This window comes from Schistocerca piceifrons, chromosome 7, assembly GCF_021461385.2.
Source record: "Schistocerca piceifrons isolate TAMUIC-IGC-003096 chromosome 7, iqSchPice1.1, whole genome shotgun sequence".
Taxonomy (NCBI): domain Eukaryota; kingdom Metazoa; phylum Arthropoda; class Insecta; order Orthoptera; family Acrididae; genus Schistocerca; species Schistocerca piceifrons.
Window position 1 is genome coordinate 190,195,089 of NC_060144.1, and position 16,244 is coordinate 190,211,332.

General features: G+C 44.0%; 1 protein-coding gene across 1 annotated transcript in view; it reads right to left on the reverse strand.

Moving 5' to 3' along the window:
- LOC124805545 (G1/S-specific cyclin-D2-like) overlaps positions 1–16,244 on the reverse strand; it is a 180,378-nt gene that overhangs the window by 104,537 nt on the left and 59,597 nt on the right. Inside the window, exon 2 of the mRNA XM_047266112.1 lies at positions 13,536–13,751. Coding sequence (XP_047122068.1) covers positions 13,536–13,751 — 216 coding nt within the window. The remainder of the gene's footprint in view (positions 1–13,535; positions 13,752–16,244) is intronic.

A 16,244-nucleotide genomic window follows, 5' to 3' on the forward strand; every position in this document is an offset into this window, starting at 1 on the left:
TGGTGGTAACGAGCAAATTTGCCTAGCAGTATGTAATGCAAAAAGGGAAGACATTCAATCGATGGTAATTAACACTCCGTTCCTATAATGCATGTTTGAGGAGAAGGTGAAACAAGCAGCAAGAGGCATTTGGATTGTAATTCAGAGGGACGATGCAGAGGCAAGGCCGTGCTACAGGGGGTACCACGGAAACCACTTAAAGGGGTGTCCCAGACGGAAAGTCAACGACCGACCAGGCGCCTCACACGGGGAGAGCGAGTATCATGGCCGATCTGAGGAAGGACAGGAAAGAAAGCTTTCAGAAAACTGCGTTTCGGAATTCCAAATGGATATGAAACAAGACCAGTGACGCATTTTCGTTCACTTGTCCAGCGAGTGGTACACGAAGTTTCGACGCAGTTTAATGGCATGGGACTTGCGATTGGAAAAGAGTGTTTTCACAAAATAAGAGGAATGCTCCTTTTGGTCGAAAAAAGCCGTGACGTGATGAACGAAAGAACCCAGGTTGGGAGACAGTTCGGCTATGAGGAAGACAAGATGGAAATTTTTGTGGACTATAGTCTGAACTGGCGTGAAGTGCAGAATGGAGCGCATAACGCTCTGTATGACGCAGGGGAGTAATTGTGTGAACACTGCGTTCACAGCGGCTGATATCCAGCTGGAAATTAGCTGTAGTATCGTTTAGCTCCAACTGTGGAGAAACGAACCAGCCAATTAGTTAATTGTTCTTGCGAGAACTGAGAGGGCAGTATAATATGCACTCTGCTCCAACCATGCGCGTGTATATCGCCATATTCTAAGACTAGAGATGAGTACATGTTCTCTCACATAACGAGAAACATAGCGAAAGTTTCTGCTGGAAAATTCAGCAAAGGTGTAATTAGTTTTATAGGAACTTCATCGGAAGAGAGCAGCCTAGCAGACGACCGCTCCTCGCAGCTTAAGGTAAATACCGCGTGCAGAGGCGTAAACTTGTTTGTTCACCAGCTTGCGTCCACTGTAAACTTGAGAGACCTTGGGCAATCTTTTGCTCAATTTTGTCACATAATTAATCATCAACCGTAGACTTGATTGTCATCCTAATTATAGTACCGAACTTTGAACTGGAATCGGACGATTTTCGTAGTACTGACCAACATCATAAGTGTAGGAACAATTTTGTAACGAAAATTCTAGTTAAACTTTAATATTGTCATGTTTAGGAGAGTTAATATTTAATATTATTGTATTTAGGATTATTTAACTTCTTGATGTTGAGAGATGCGTTATCCTGGCAACTGTTTTATGTTGTCACATTGAAAACTGTGTAAAAGCGTGTATTTTTGTGCTAATATTGCGACATTAAACATGTCATTGCAACTTACACAGTTGTCTTCAATCATAGAATAAGTAAACCACAAATATTGCACCTTACATGTCGAACATAACCTTTTGAAGGTCCGGCTGATATGGTATCGGGAGGTTTACCGTTGAACACATTAGTTGACTCCCCGGTCCTTACAGTGACTCTTCACTCCTTCCCCATGTGCGTCTTTTCAAATGTGGATTCAGCCATACTTAATTTTTTTATGGACGACAATGTGCGACTGTATCGAACTGGACAAGTGGTGCAGCTCTTCGAGCCAGAGGACATTCGGCGTATGGACTGGCCCTCCCGTTACCCCAACGCATACCCCACCGAGCACAGTGGAAACCGTTGTGAAGAGGTATTGCAGTATGTCCACATGCACCAACGACTATCCAGCAGCAGACCACAGCGCTGGTGGAGGAATGGAACATCCTACCACACTAACTCCTTACCACTGTTATGTACAGCGTGGGAACACGTTGCAGAGCATGCACTGCAGTCTGTGGTGCTCCCACATAGTATTAAGAACCATGTCCCATCTTTTGTAAAGTCCAGGGGACCGTTATAAATCTCGGTGACTTGATTGTATCTATTGATTTTGAATAAAAGTGTCATTTCCGGGTCTAAGGCGCTGCAGTCATGGACTGTGCGGCAGGTCCCGGCGGAGGTTCCGAGTCCTTCCTCGGGTATGTGTGTGTGTATATGTGTGTGTGTGTGTGTGTGTGTGTGTTTATCCTTAGAGTAATTTAGGTTAAGTAATGTGTAAGCTTAGGGACTGATGATCTTAACACTTAAGTCCCATAAGATTTCACACACATTTGAACATTTTGTCATTTCCGTTTGTCTCTTAGCGCATTTCTTTCAGATGACTTCTGCCAAATACTGCAACTGTTATTTGGATGTATGGTCTAAGCTTAATCGAGCTTTCTTACTTGGCAACGACACATCATGCGAGAGTTGCCTTCGTTCTTACTTTCTGCACGCCAGTGCCCAACATTCGTTATGATCAAGTGTTGCACTTCTTTTATACTAAGTCTACAACTTTGCTTCCGCCGTTTTTTCTCGAGGTTCGGGGCTTTATTGTGAAAAACTTACAAAAAATTATGATTCATAGTATTGCCCATTGCTGGCCACTACACTCTCATTTTTCGGATAGCATACGAATCCGGTGGCGGAAGAACTGGACGTCTTTTGTGGGGATCCGTGAATCGATTCAATTTTGCACTTGTTCATACGATCGGAAGTGCTGGTCAGCCAGACTGTACGCCACTGATAGAAAAAGGTGGTAGTCAGAGAGAGCACCGTATGGAGAATACGGCGGGAGGGAAAAGACTTCTCATTTCAACGTTTCCATGTTTATTTTGACGGGTTTTGCGACATGGGGTCGAGAACCGACTTGCTGCAAAATTATCTTTACGTGTCTATCGCTGTATTGTGTTTCAGTGTTAGGCTCCAATGCATCAATTGCTTTCGATAATGATGTCCTGTGGCTGTCTTCGTCTGTTTCAGCAGCTACGAATACGTTCTGTCTTCCACCGCCATGCCACTCTTCGACATCAAAATCACCGTTCCTAAGGCGTTGAAAATATTCTCTGCACGTCCTTCCACTAAAAAAGTTCCCTCACCATTGGTCTTACCTAGCATTTTAAGAGCCACAGCCGCAGATTTTTTCATGTCAAAGCAGAAAATTAAAACTTCCCGCAAATGGCGAGAAATGGGTAAGTAAGTTGACGTACTAAATCGAGAATAACCTAATATTTTTATGGCATTAAGTTTATTATATTACACCTATGACCAACCAACCGAACTCCACTTGCCACTACACTACTGCCCTCTATTGCAAAATGGCGGAAGCAACGTTGTAGATCTAATACTTCCACGATGAGTATGCTGCACACCATCTCATATTCCTAAGACAGTAAGTTCACAACGCTGCACACACACATTCCTGGTTCGAAGACTACACGAGTATCCTATTCCATCTCCACTTGCACGCTTAATCACCCGATGTTACAATACAGAATATGGCTGAGACTATTTGGAACAGCAGGTGAAGGGGACTATCAACATCAACGCAATTGGGTGGCTTTACGAGCGCCAATACCTGAACTACAGTGGTGTGACTAAAATATGGAAACACCGCGAGAAATGCAAGCTCGATCATAAATACAGATTTTAGCCAACCAAGCCTGCAGATTGTGCTGTTCTACTTGGCAATGAACGCCATCTCTGGAACGTTTCTCAGTACGAGATTGCGTCAGTGTGGTTCTGTATAGCTATGAGTGAATTATGTCGGAGCTACAATATTTGATCAAAAGTATCCGGAAACCTGGCTGAAAATGACTTACAAATTCGTGGCGCCCTCCATCTCTCGCAGGCATACGTTCAATCAGGTGCTGGAAGGTCTCTTGGGGGAAATGACAGCCCATTCTTCACGGAGTGCTGCACTGAGGAGAGGTATCGATGTCGGTCGGTGATGCCTGGCACGAAGTCAGCGTTCCAAAACATCTCAAAGGTGTTCTATAGGATTCAGGTCAGAACTCTGTGCAGGCCAGTCCATTACAGGGATGTTATCGTCGTGTAACCACTCGGCCAAAGGCCGTGCATTATGAACAGGTGCTCGATCGTGTTGAAAGAGGCATTCGCCATCCCTGAATTGTTGCTCTTCAACAGTGGGAAGCAAGAAGGTCCTTAAAACATCAATGTAGGCCTGTGCTGTGATAGTGCTACGCAAAACAACAATGGGTGCAAGCCCCCTCCATGAAAAACACGACGACACGATAACACCTCTGCCTCCAAATTTTCGTAACATTGTGTACCGTGATTCGACACTCCACACAACGTTTTTCCACTGTTCAGTCGTCCAATGTTTATCCTCCTTACACCAAGCGGGGCGTCGTTTGCCATTTACTGGCGTGATGTGTGGCTTATGAGCAGCCGCTCACCTCCCGCCTAACTGTCATAGTACTTGCAGTGGATGCTGATGCAGTTTGGAATTCCTGTGTGAAGGTCTGTATAGATGTCTGCCAATTACCCATTACGTCCCTCTTCAACTGTAGGCGATCTCTGTCAGTCGACAGACGAGATCGGCCTGTACGCTTTTGTGCTTTACATGTCCCTTCACGTTTCCACTTCAGCCCACATCAGCAACAGTGGACCTAGGGATGTTTAGGAGTGTGGAAATCTCGCATACAGATATACGACACAAGTGACACCGAATCACCTGACCACGTTCGAAGTCCGTGAGTTCCGCAGAGCCCTATTCTGCTCTCTCACGACGTCTAATGACTAATGAGTTCGCTGATATGGAGTACCTTGCAGTAGGTAGCAGCACAATGCACGTAATATGAAAAACGTATTTTTTGGGGGTCTCCGGATACTTTTGATACATAGTGTAAATGACTTCGAAATCTTCAAACATGGGTAAATTATTGACCCTCATATGGTGGGTGCTTTTGTAACCAAAGCAGATTTAAATATCTGGTGTTTTGAGATGTATCATATCGAAGATTTACACCGCTTGCAGGGACAGCGGAAAAATCATCATCCGCTTAGTCGCGACATGGACGAAAGTGTGTATTGAGTGACTGCGACAGGCGGGCATCCAAGAGGATTGTGACGCGAAGTAAGACTAAGATAGCTGCAAAAGTCACAGCACAACTAAATGTCGAACAAGCGAACCCTGTCAGCACCAAAACAGGTAGGAGCAGGGAATTGAAGCGCGAGCTGGTTCCAAAGCAAATCAGTGACGCAAATGACCGTAGCAAAAAACGTGATGCCTAAGCCTTAAAACCTGGAGGATTATGGGGCAATGTAAGAATGTCATTTGGTCGTATGGGCCTTGGCACACGCTGTTTCCAACTGATGGCCGAGTTTGCGTGACACCCAAGAATGCAACCTGGAGGGAGTTAGGTGATTTGGACAGGCATATCGTGGTATTTTGCTGGCCCCATGGTTACTGCAAGGTCGCATTACTGCCAAGGATAATATGACCATTTTGGCTGATGAAGTCTCTCATCCATGATATAACGTTTGTATACAAACAGCGATGCTGTGTTCCCAGACAAAAGAACCCTTGTTCGTATAGCTCGCATCGTCCAGAACAGGTTTTTTGAGCACGATGATAAATTGTCTTACCTTCCCCGGTCACTACAGTCACCAAATCTCAATATTATTGAGCCTTTGTAGCTTATGTTGGACAGAAGAGTGGGTGATCGCTATCCACCTCCATCATTGTTACCTGAAAGCATCACTATTTTGCAGGAAGAATGATATAAGATTCCCTTGAAAAACCACAGATGACCTGTATTTATCCATTCCTTGAATAGTAGTAGCTGTTTTGTATGCCAACGGTTTTCTTATAACGTATTATGGTGTTTCCATATTTTTGTCTCCTGCTATAACTTGTGAGCTCTCTCCACCCCAAACTGAGGCCATTATCAAGGCTGCAGATGGTCTCATATGGTATTAATATTATGACTTCCGAGGATGACTGATTTTCCGTACGGCGTGCTTGGAACACCAGAATCAAAAGAGTATTATTCAGCATACTGCACAAAAATTCCCACACCCATCTAGAGATGTTCAGCTTCGACAAACCGTGAGCACTGTCATTGGTTACTTCCACCCATTTAGTCGCTTCCGAGACTAAAGCCAATCACTACACCTCACACAAGACGACAGCACGCTATAGATCGCAAGGATGGTTAATATGAGAGACAACATTGCTTTGTCAAGTAGTTTGCTAAAACAGTTTAGTTAGCCCTATTAAGTAACTTTGTTAATAGTCAGTCAGGTAGCTTCCCATACCCCAAACACAAATGACGCGCCACTGAACAGATGTGATCCGATCGCCGTTTCTTTAGTAGAACACATTACAGAGCTCAACCATCGATCTCTTTTAAGGTCAACTGTTTCTTGCGGTCAGCAACACGGGTTGTGGGAATGACTATGCGTGCAAGTTTGTTACTGCTCACATGGAACGGAACTGCTTGTGGAATGTAAAATGTTCCCCGTACTAAAATAATGCAGCCAGCCCTAGTGGGCGTTTTCGTGGCAGCGCATATTGCGGCAGATGAAAAAAAATTAGGAAGGGCAAAGTACAATAGGGAGGGTGGGCTAGGGGGAGGGGAATGGGCGGGTGGGGGTGGGGGGTCGTGGGGGAAGATGAGGACTCGTTTCAGATGTAACGTGTGTTAAAGCGCGATCGAAATAGTAGTAGTAGTTCAGATGACGAGCGTTGGCGCATGCTTGCTGCCGGTCGACAGTACAAAACAAACGTTGGGAAAGCAATTCGTTCATGTTTTATTATATAAAAAGGTGTATAAAAGGAACACACACACACATTGGGTCGATCGTATTTTAAATAGCAGGCTTACTACAGATCTATACATCACATTACATTCCAAGATAAGGGTCAACGAATCCAGTTAACGCTAATATGTGTAAATGTTTATGTACTTATGACTGTCCAAGAGTATAAAACACTACATACAGGGCATGCTGAAAAGTAATGCCTCCGAATTTTTGATGTGAAAACGCATAATGCTTTTTAAATAAACTTTGTTAACGTTCTACATCGCCGGCCGGAGTGGCCGTGCGGTTCTAGGCGCTGCAGTCTGGAACCGAGCGACCGCTACGGTCGCAGGTTCGAATCCTGCATCGGGCATGGATGTGTGTTATGTCCTTAGGTTAGTTAGGTTTAATTAGTTCTAAGTTCTAGGCGACTGATGACCTCAGACGTTAAGTCGCATAGTGCTCAGAGCCATTTGAACCATTTTTGTTCTACATCTTTGTTCTTCATGTCCACATATTTATTTCTCAACACAGCCACACTGGCGACGAAGACATTTCTCGCAACGAGAGACGAGTTTGTTGATACTGTCGCCGCGCGGGATTAGCCGAGCGGTCAGGGCGCTGCAGTCAAGGACTGTGCGGCTTAACTTAGGTTAAGTAGTGTGTAAGCTTAGGGACTGATGACCATAGCAGTTAAATCCCATAGGATTTCACACACATTTGAACATTTTTTTGTTGTTGATATTGTCACTGTCCTACCCCCATGGACCATGGACCCTGCCGTTGGTGACGAGGCTTGCGTGCCTCAGCGATACAGATTGCCGTACCGTAGGTGCAACCACAACGGAGGGGTATCTGTTGAGAGGCCAGACAAACGTGTGGTTCCTGAAGAGGGGGCAGCAGCCTTTTCAGTAGTTGCAGCGGCAACAGTCTGGATGATTGACTGATCTGGCCTTGCAACACTAACCAAAACGGCCTTGCTGTGCTGGTACTGCGAACGGCTGAAAGCAAGGGGAAACTACAGCCGTAATTTTTCAGCTTTACTGTATGGTTAAATGATGATGGCGTCCTCTTGGGTAAAATATTCCGGAGGTAAAATAGTCCCCCATTCGGATCTCCGGGCGGGGACTACTCAAGAGGACGGCGTTATCAGCAGAAAGAAAACTGGCGTTCTACGGATCGGAGCGTGGAATGTCAGATCCCTTAATTGGGCAGGTAGGTTAGAAAATTTAAAAAGGGAAATGGATAGGTTGAAGTTAGATATAGTGGGAATTAGTGAAGTTCGGTGGCAGGAGGAACAAGACTTTTGGTCAGGTGAATACAGGGTTATAAATACAAAATCAAATAGGGGTAATGCAGGAGTAGGTTTAATAATGAATAAAAAAAATAGGAGTGCGGGTAAGCTACTACCAACGGCATAGTGAACGCATTACTGTGGCCAAGATAGACACGAAGTCCATGCCTACTACAGTAGTACAAGTTTATATGCCAACTAGCGCTGCAGATGATGAAGAAATTGATGAAATGTATGATGAGATAAAATAAATTATTCAGGTAGTGAAGGGAGACGAAAATTTAATAGTCATGGGTGACTGGAATTCGAGAGTAGGAAAAGGGAGAGAAGGAAACGTAGTGGGTGAATATGGATTGGGGGAGAGAAATGAAAGAGGAAGCAGTCTGGTGGAATTCTGCACAGAGCATAACTTAATCATAGCTAACACTTGGTTCAAGAATCATGAAAGAAGGCTGTATACATGGAAGGACCCTGGAGATACTAAAACGTATCAGATAGATTATATAATGGTAAGACAGAGCTTTAGGAACCAGGTTTTAAATTGTAAGACACTTCCAGGGGCAGATGTGGACTCTGACCACAATCTATTGGTTATGAACAAAGGTAGATTAAAACTGAAGAAACTGCAAAAAGGTGGGAATTTAAGGAGATGGGACCCGGATAAACTGAACCAGAGGTTGTACAGAGTTTCAGGGAGAGCATAAGGGAACAATTGACAAGAATGGGGGAAAGAAATACAGAAGAAGAAGAATGGGTAGCTCTGAGGGATGAAGTAGAGAAGGCAGCAGAGGATCAAGTAAGTGAAAATACGAGGGCTAGTAGAAATCCTTGGGTAACAGAAGAAATATTGGATTTAATTGATGAAAGGAGAAAATATAAAAACGCAGTAAATGAAGCAGGCAAAAGGGAATACAAACGTCTCAAAAAAGAGATCGACAGGAAGTGCAAAATGGCTAAGCAGGGATGGCTACAGGACAAACGTAAGGATGCAGAGACTTATCTCACAAGGGGTAAGATAGATACTGCCTACAGGAAAATTAAACAGACCTTTGGAGAAAAGAGAGCCACTTGTATGAATATAAAGAGCTCAGATGGAAACCCAGTTCTAAGCAAAGAAGGGAAAACAGAAAGGTGGAAGGAGTATATAGAGGGTCTATACAAGGGAGATGTACATGAGGACCATATTATGGAAATGGAAGAGGATGTAGATGAAGATGAAATGGGAGATACGATACTATGTGAAGAGTTTGACAGAGCACTGAAAGACCCGAGTCGAAACAAGGCCCCGGGAGTAGACAACATTCCATTGGAACTACTGACGGCCTTGGGAGAGCCAGTCCTGATAAAACTCTACCATCTGGTGAGCAAGATGTATGAGACAGGTGAAATTCCCTCAGACTTCAAGAAGAATATAATAATTCCAATCCCAAAGAAAGCAAGTGTTGACAGATGTGAAAATTACCGAACTATCGGTTTAATATGTCACAGCTGCAAAATACTAACGCTATTTCTTTACAGACGAAACTGGTAGGAGCCAACCTCGGCGAAGATCAGTTTGGATTCCGCAGAAATGTTGGAACACGTGAGGCAATACTGACCCTACGACTTATCTTAGAAAATAGATTAAGGAAAGGCAAACCTACGTTTCTAGCATTTGTAGACTGAGAGAAAGCTTTTGACAATGTTGACTGGAATACTCTCTTTCAAATTCTGAAGGTGGAAAGGGTAAAATACAGGGAGCGAAAGGCTATTTACAATTTGTACAGAAACCAGATGGCAGTTATAAGAGTCGAGGGACATGAAAGGGAAGCAGTGGTTGGGAAGGGAGTGAGACAGGGTTGTAGCCTGTCCCCGATGTTATTCAATCTGTATATTGAACAAGCAGTAAAGGAAACAAAAGAAAAATTCGGAGTAGGTATTGAAGTCCATGGAGAAGAAATAGAAACGTTGAAGTTTGCTGATGACGTTGTAATTCTGTCAGAGACTGCAAAGGACTTGGAAGAGTAGTTGAACGGAATGGACAGTGTCTTGAAAGGAGGATATAAGATGACCATCAACAAAAGCAAAACGAGGATAATGGAATGTAGTCGAATTAAGTCGGGTGATGCTGAGGGAATTAGATTAGAAAATGAGACACTTAAAGTAGTAAATGAGTTTTGGTATTTGGGGAGCAAAATAATTGATGATTGTCGAAGTAGAGAGGATATAAAATGTAGACTGGCAATGGCAAGGAAAGCGTTTCTGAAGAAGAGAAATTTGTTAAAATCGAGTATAGATTTAAGTGTCAGGAAGTCGTTTCTGAAAGTATTTGTATGGAGTGTAGCCATGTATGGAAGTGAAACATGGACGATAAATAGTTTGGACAAGAAGAGAATAGAAGCTTTCGAAATGTGGTGCTACAGAAGAATGGTGAAGATTAGATGGGTAGATCACATAACTAATGAGGAGGTATTGGACAGAATTGGGGAGAAGAGGAGTTTGTGGCACAACTTGACCAGAAGAAGGGACCGGTTGGTAGGACATGTTCTGAGGCATCAAGGGATCACAAATTTAGCACTGGATGGCAGCGTGGAGGGTAAAAATCGTAGATGGAGACCAAGAGATGAATACACTAAGCAGATTCAGAAGGATGTAGGTTGCAGTAGGTACTGGGAGCTGAAGAAGCTTGCACAGGTTAGAGTAGCATGGAGAGCTCCATCAAACCAGTCTCAGGACTGAAGACCACCACAACAACAACAACAACAACAACTGTCACTGTAGAATGTTTGACTTCGTTGACAGGGCCACAACCACACTTCTGCTTGCACCGCTTCATCACCACTTTCAAAGTGAAGTTCTCGATTATATTCTTTAAGTTTTGAAAACAGATGAAAATCGAATGGGGCCATCTCGGGCATGTATGAAGGATGAGTGATGGCAGTGAGCCGTAGGCGTCGGACTGTTGCTGATGTGGCAGCTCTCGAGTGTGGTCGACGTCTTCATGTTGAAGGAGAGGGTGCCCCATGTGCGGACGTTTTGTGGGGTTAGAAACTGGATTTCAGCACCCTTTTTCTCGCGCACTGACATAGTTATGTTACATACCTACATGTCCAATTCGGTCGCTCTAGTGGCAGGGGCTGCGAACATGTAGAATGTTAATAAAGCTTTAACCATTTTCACATAATTTGGAATCATCACTTTTCAGCATGTCCCCGTAAACAATTAAAGTCCACCATTTAGGTAGTATTAGGTCTTGTGACAATTTATATTCACTCATTCCGTGCGTAGTAACTGTCTCTGAATAAAAACTTATTATATACATCAAATAATCCATTATATTTAGATACCCTCTGCCATTTTTTAAAAATATCTGTTCATACACTAACATAATTTGATGCAGGCAAAATTCATTAATAAATACTATATACATTCACATAAAAATGATACTGGACAGCGAGAGTCATATGATGCATACACTGAGGAGACAAAAGTCGTGGTACATATACAGATGGCGGCAGTATTGGGTGCACAAGGTATAAAAGGGTAGTGCATTTCAGAATTGTCATTTGTACCCAGAGGATTGATGTGAAAAGGTTTCCGACATGATTATGGCCTAATGACGGGAATTAATAGAAGTTTAAAAAAATTTTCAAATGTGTGTGAAATCTTATGGGACTTAACTGCTAAGGTCATCAGTCCCTAAGCTTACACACTACTTAACCTAAATTACCCAAAGGATAAACACACACACACACACACACACACACACACACACACACACACACACACACACACACATGCCCGAGAGAGGACTCGAACCTCCGCCGGGACCAGCCGCACAGTCCATGACTGTAGGTTAGAAGTTTAACATGGAATGGCAGTTGCAGCTAGACGCTTGGGACATTCCATTGCAGAAATCATTAGTGAATTCAATATTCTGAGATCCACAGTGTCAAGAGACTGCTGAGAATACCAAATTTCAGGCATTACCTCTCACCACGGACAACACAACAACCGATGGCCTTCAGTTAACGTCCGAGACCGGTCGAGTTTGTGTAGAGTTGTCAATGTTAACAGACAAGCAACACTGCGTGGAATGCGGGACGTACGAAAAAACATATTCACTGGAACTGCGCAGCGAAATTTGGCATTAATGAGGTATGGAAGCAGACTATCGACTTGAGTGCCTTTGCCAACAGCATGACATCGCCTGCAGCGCCTCTCCTGGACTCGTGACCATATCAGTCGGACCCTCGACGACTGGGAAAACCGTGGCCTTGTCAGTTTTGTCCCGATTTCAGAGGGTCAAAGCTGATGGTAGGGTTAGTGTGTGGCGTGGACCCTACAAAGCCATGGACGCAAGTTGTCAACAAAGCACTGTGCAAGCTTGAGGAGGCCCCGTAATGGTGTGGACTGTGTTTACACTGAATGGACCGAGTCTTCTGGTTCAACTGAACCCATCACTGACTGGAAATGGTTATGTTCGGACACTTGGTGACCGTTTGTAGCCGTCCATGGACTTTATGTTCCCACACAACGATGGAATTTTTATAGGTGATAATATGTACTGTATCGCGCCACAATTGTTCCTGACTGGTTCGAAGAACATTCTGGGAAATTTGAGCAAATTATTTGGTCACCCTGATGGCGCAACATGCGTTCCATCGAAAATTTATGGGCCATAATCGAAAGGTTAGTTCGTGCAGCCGCGCGGGATTAACCGAGCGGTCTAGGGCGCTGCAGTCGTGGACTGTGCGGCTGGTTCCGGCGGAGGTTCGAGTCCTCCCTCGGGCATGGGTGTGTGTGTTTGTCCTTAGGATAATTTAGGTTAAGTAGTGTGTAAGCTTAGGGACTGATGACCTTAGCAGTTAAGTCCCATAAGATTTCACACACATTTGAACATTTTTGAGTTCGTGCACAAAATCCTGTACCGGCTACACTATTGCAGTTACGGACGGCTGTAGAAGCAACTTGGCTCAATATTTGTGCGGGAGACTTCCAGCGACTTGTTGAGTCCATACCACGTCGAATTGCTGCACCACGCCGGGCGTCCGTCCCGATAGCTGAGTGGTCAGCGTGACGGATTGCCGTCCTACGGGCCCGGGTTCGATTCATGGCTGGGTCGGGGATTTTCTCCGCTCAGGGTGTGGGTGTTGTGTTGTCTTCATCATCATTTCCTCTCCATCCGGAGCGCAGGTCGCCCAATGTGGCGTCGAATGTAATAAGACCTGCACTAAGGCGGCCGGACCTGCCCCGTAAGGGGCCTCCCGGCCACTGACGCTAAACGCTCATTTCCGTTTACCACGCCGGGCAAAGGACGTCCGACACGATATGGGGAGGTACCCCATGACTTCTGCCACGTCAGTGTAGCATCTCAATTACAAACGCTTTTTGCGATTTGAATGATGCAGTGAACTATCGATCGAGAGTAGCAAGTTATTAATTGGGTTGAAGCATTAAATAAAAAAAAAAAAGAGAAGTACCAATCCCCAGTAAAATCGTGGACTACTTGTGCAGAAGTTCTGACTCCAATCCAGTCAGTTGCCATTTACTGGCTTATACAAGTGAGTCAAGCACCACACCAGCACCACCACCACGACATACTGTATTGTGACGTACGGTGATCTCCTCGGGCGGCACACTGTTGTCTGTGAAATGGCACAGCACGGTAACTGGCAGGCAGCACGACTGCCTCAGCTTGGCGGCGATGAGCAAGCAAGCGCACGCGAGTGCTTGGAGCTGCGTCCGGCGCACGCAGGTACCACAGAGGAAGCGGTCCAGCAGGTTCACTGCTTGCGGGAACACTGCTGCTGCCGTCTGCAGCTCCTGACATACCTGTAACAAACGTTAATTCAGTTACTGAAAAGCATGCATGGAATACTCTGGGACTGAGAAAAAATTAAAGACGAGGAAAAACAGACCATACCAAAATCTGACACACATGTTGGCACGGATTTTTCCGCGACCCTCTTTGTAGAAAATATTTTCCGCCAGTTGGTCGCTGTCTTGGTTATGCCAAACTGACCGGTATCTGGGAGTGTGGCCCAGTTTCAATTGGTTTTGATCTTTACCAGTGCACTGTGTTGGGACGGGACGCTTTTACCACACATCTGCTGCGGAATCCACCGCGCACTCAAGCGTTTGACAAGACGGTAAAAACCGCACTTTGGAGCTACTTTCGGCCCAGCCTTTACGCACTTCCCTCTACGACAGTTTAATGGAAACGAGGGTCGGGCACATTGTTTGTAGATCTATGAAATCTTCTGTTATGATTGTTTAATGCTCTGCTGTCTACGACCAACTCAGCTGACACAATCTGCATTTTATAGGCATAGCACTCCCCTATATATTTAACGAAGAACAGCGGCAGGGGCTAAGAAGAAAAAAAACATGGGAAATGATTCCAGGCATCCAAAGTCTGGAAGCGAAGTCTCATATCCTAAACTGAAGTCGAGAAACAGCTTTCTTCGAACAACTGAAGTCACTGCATCATCACCTTCCGGTTGACGACCATAAGTGTGATGTAACAAGGCAACAGGAAATAACAGGAAATACCTGAAGTAAGAGCCCGCGGCTGAACTACCTTACCAGACGTGCAAGACTCTGAACACATTGCGAACTGGAGTGAGATGGTGCAAACAAAACTTGCAGCGGCGGAGCTACATTACTGGAGCTGCAATCTGCGCTTGTGGATAACTTCAAATGGCGCTACGCACGATGGCACTTAACATCTGAGGTCATCAGTCCCATGTACTTAGAACTACTTAAACCTAACTGACCTAAGGACATCGCACACATCCATGGCCGCCGCAGGATTCGAACCTGCGACCGTAGCAGCAGCGCAATTCCGGATAGAAGCGCCCAGAACCGCTCGGCGACACGGCCGGCGGTAACTTCAAGATTCTGAACACCCCTGGGTTTGCTCGCACTTCCCTGAAGCCTGCACCCTGGCGGATCTGTTTTCAGCAACTGTTCCACCAATCAAGTTTGCTGGATTCTGGACCTCAAAATCAGTTTGACATGTACCAAGCCTCGTATATTGTAGGCATGTTTTAAATAAATGTACTGTACTGTCCTGGATACTAAAATAATAAATAATAATAATAATGATGATAATAATACTCTGGAATTTAGCAGGTATAAATCAGTAAACCTCCGATTCTTTAAAGAATCTAAGTCCCATGAACAAACAGCTTCAAACATCTGATTACTTTACAAGTGAGTTAATGTATTCAATATTTGTCGTTAAGCGTGTAAGCGGAAAACGTTTAAACAAGTTTGAAATAACGCTTAACGTTTGATGTAAGTCTATGAGTGCCCTTATTATGAAACACTAGATGAATATAGTCTAGGTAATTTGATTTTCATTTTAAACAAAAACAAGTTTTTTTTTTCTCGCATCTAAATGTCTATGACGTGTTTCCTGAAATATGTATCGTACGATGATATAATTTTTCAGGTACATTTAGTAGTGTGTGTGACTACTGTCTCTAAACTTTGTAGTGAATAGTATTGGCAGCAAGGAATAAATAAATTAAAACGTCCTGTCTGCTGCTGAAGTCTTGCTAGCAAAAATATAGTAAGCGATCAAGTTTTGTCCTTCGATCTTTTTGTGATGGGGTTAGCGAGAAAAAGTTTTGACAAGGTTTGAAATTGTGCGTAAAGTTTGTTGGACATCGCTAAGTGCTCACAGTCTCCAAAATTGGATAAACACAGTCCGATTATTTGGCGCCATCAGTTACGCTGCCTCAAGGCAAACAGCAGTTTCTAATACTTGCCTTATTACGTTAAACTTGTAACATAAGATTATACCTATTTAAATCTGTCAGTAATTATGCGAAATGCTGAAAATAAAATTTTTGTTGCCTCCGGATGGATCCGGATGCAGATTATTTCGAGACTGTATTCCTAAACCCGGTAGTACGTGTAGAGAGAGGGCGCTCATTAACACTACGGTTTTTTAGACATCATATTTCTCATAAATTTTAATATAAGGCGATGACGTACAAGTTTGGCTTTAGTATCTGAGAGTGTTAACTGATAGTGTTCAGGTAACAATGCTTATTCTGCAACTAAGGGAAACGATACGTTACGCTAAGTTTGTATTTTAATTAGGTAGAAAAAACTGAGCTCTGCAATACTGTAAAGACAGAAGTACAACCCAACAATCATTTTTTTAATTGTTTAACAGATCTGAAGATGGGCGACACTGTCTCAAACCGGTCAATTTGAGATTTTAAAACAACCACCAACAGACAAAAAATAAGTGTATATGTTCCCACTCTCTCTCACGTCCAGCTATCTACACGTCCTTTAGGTCTATGACGA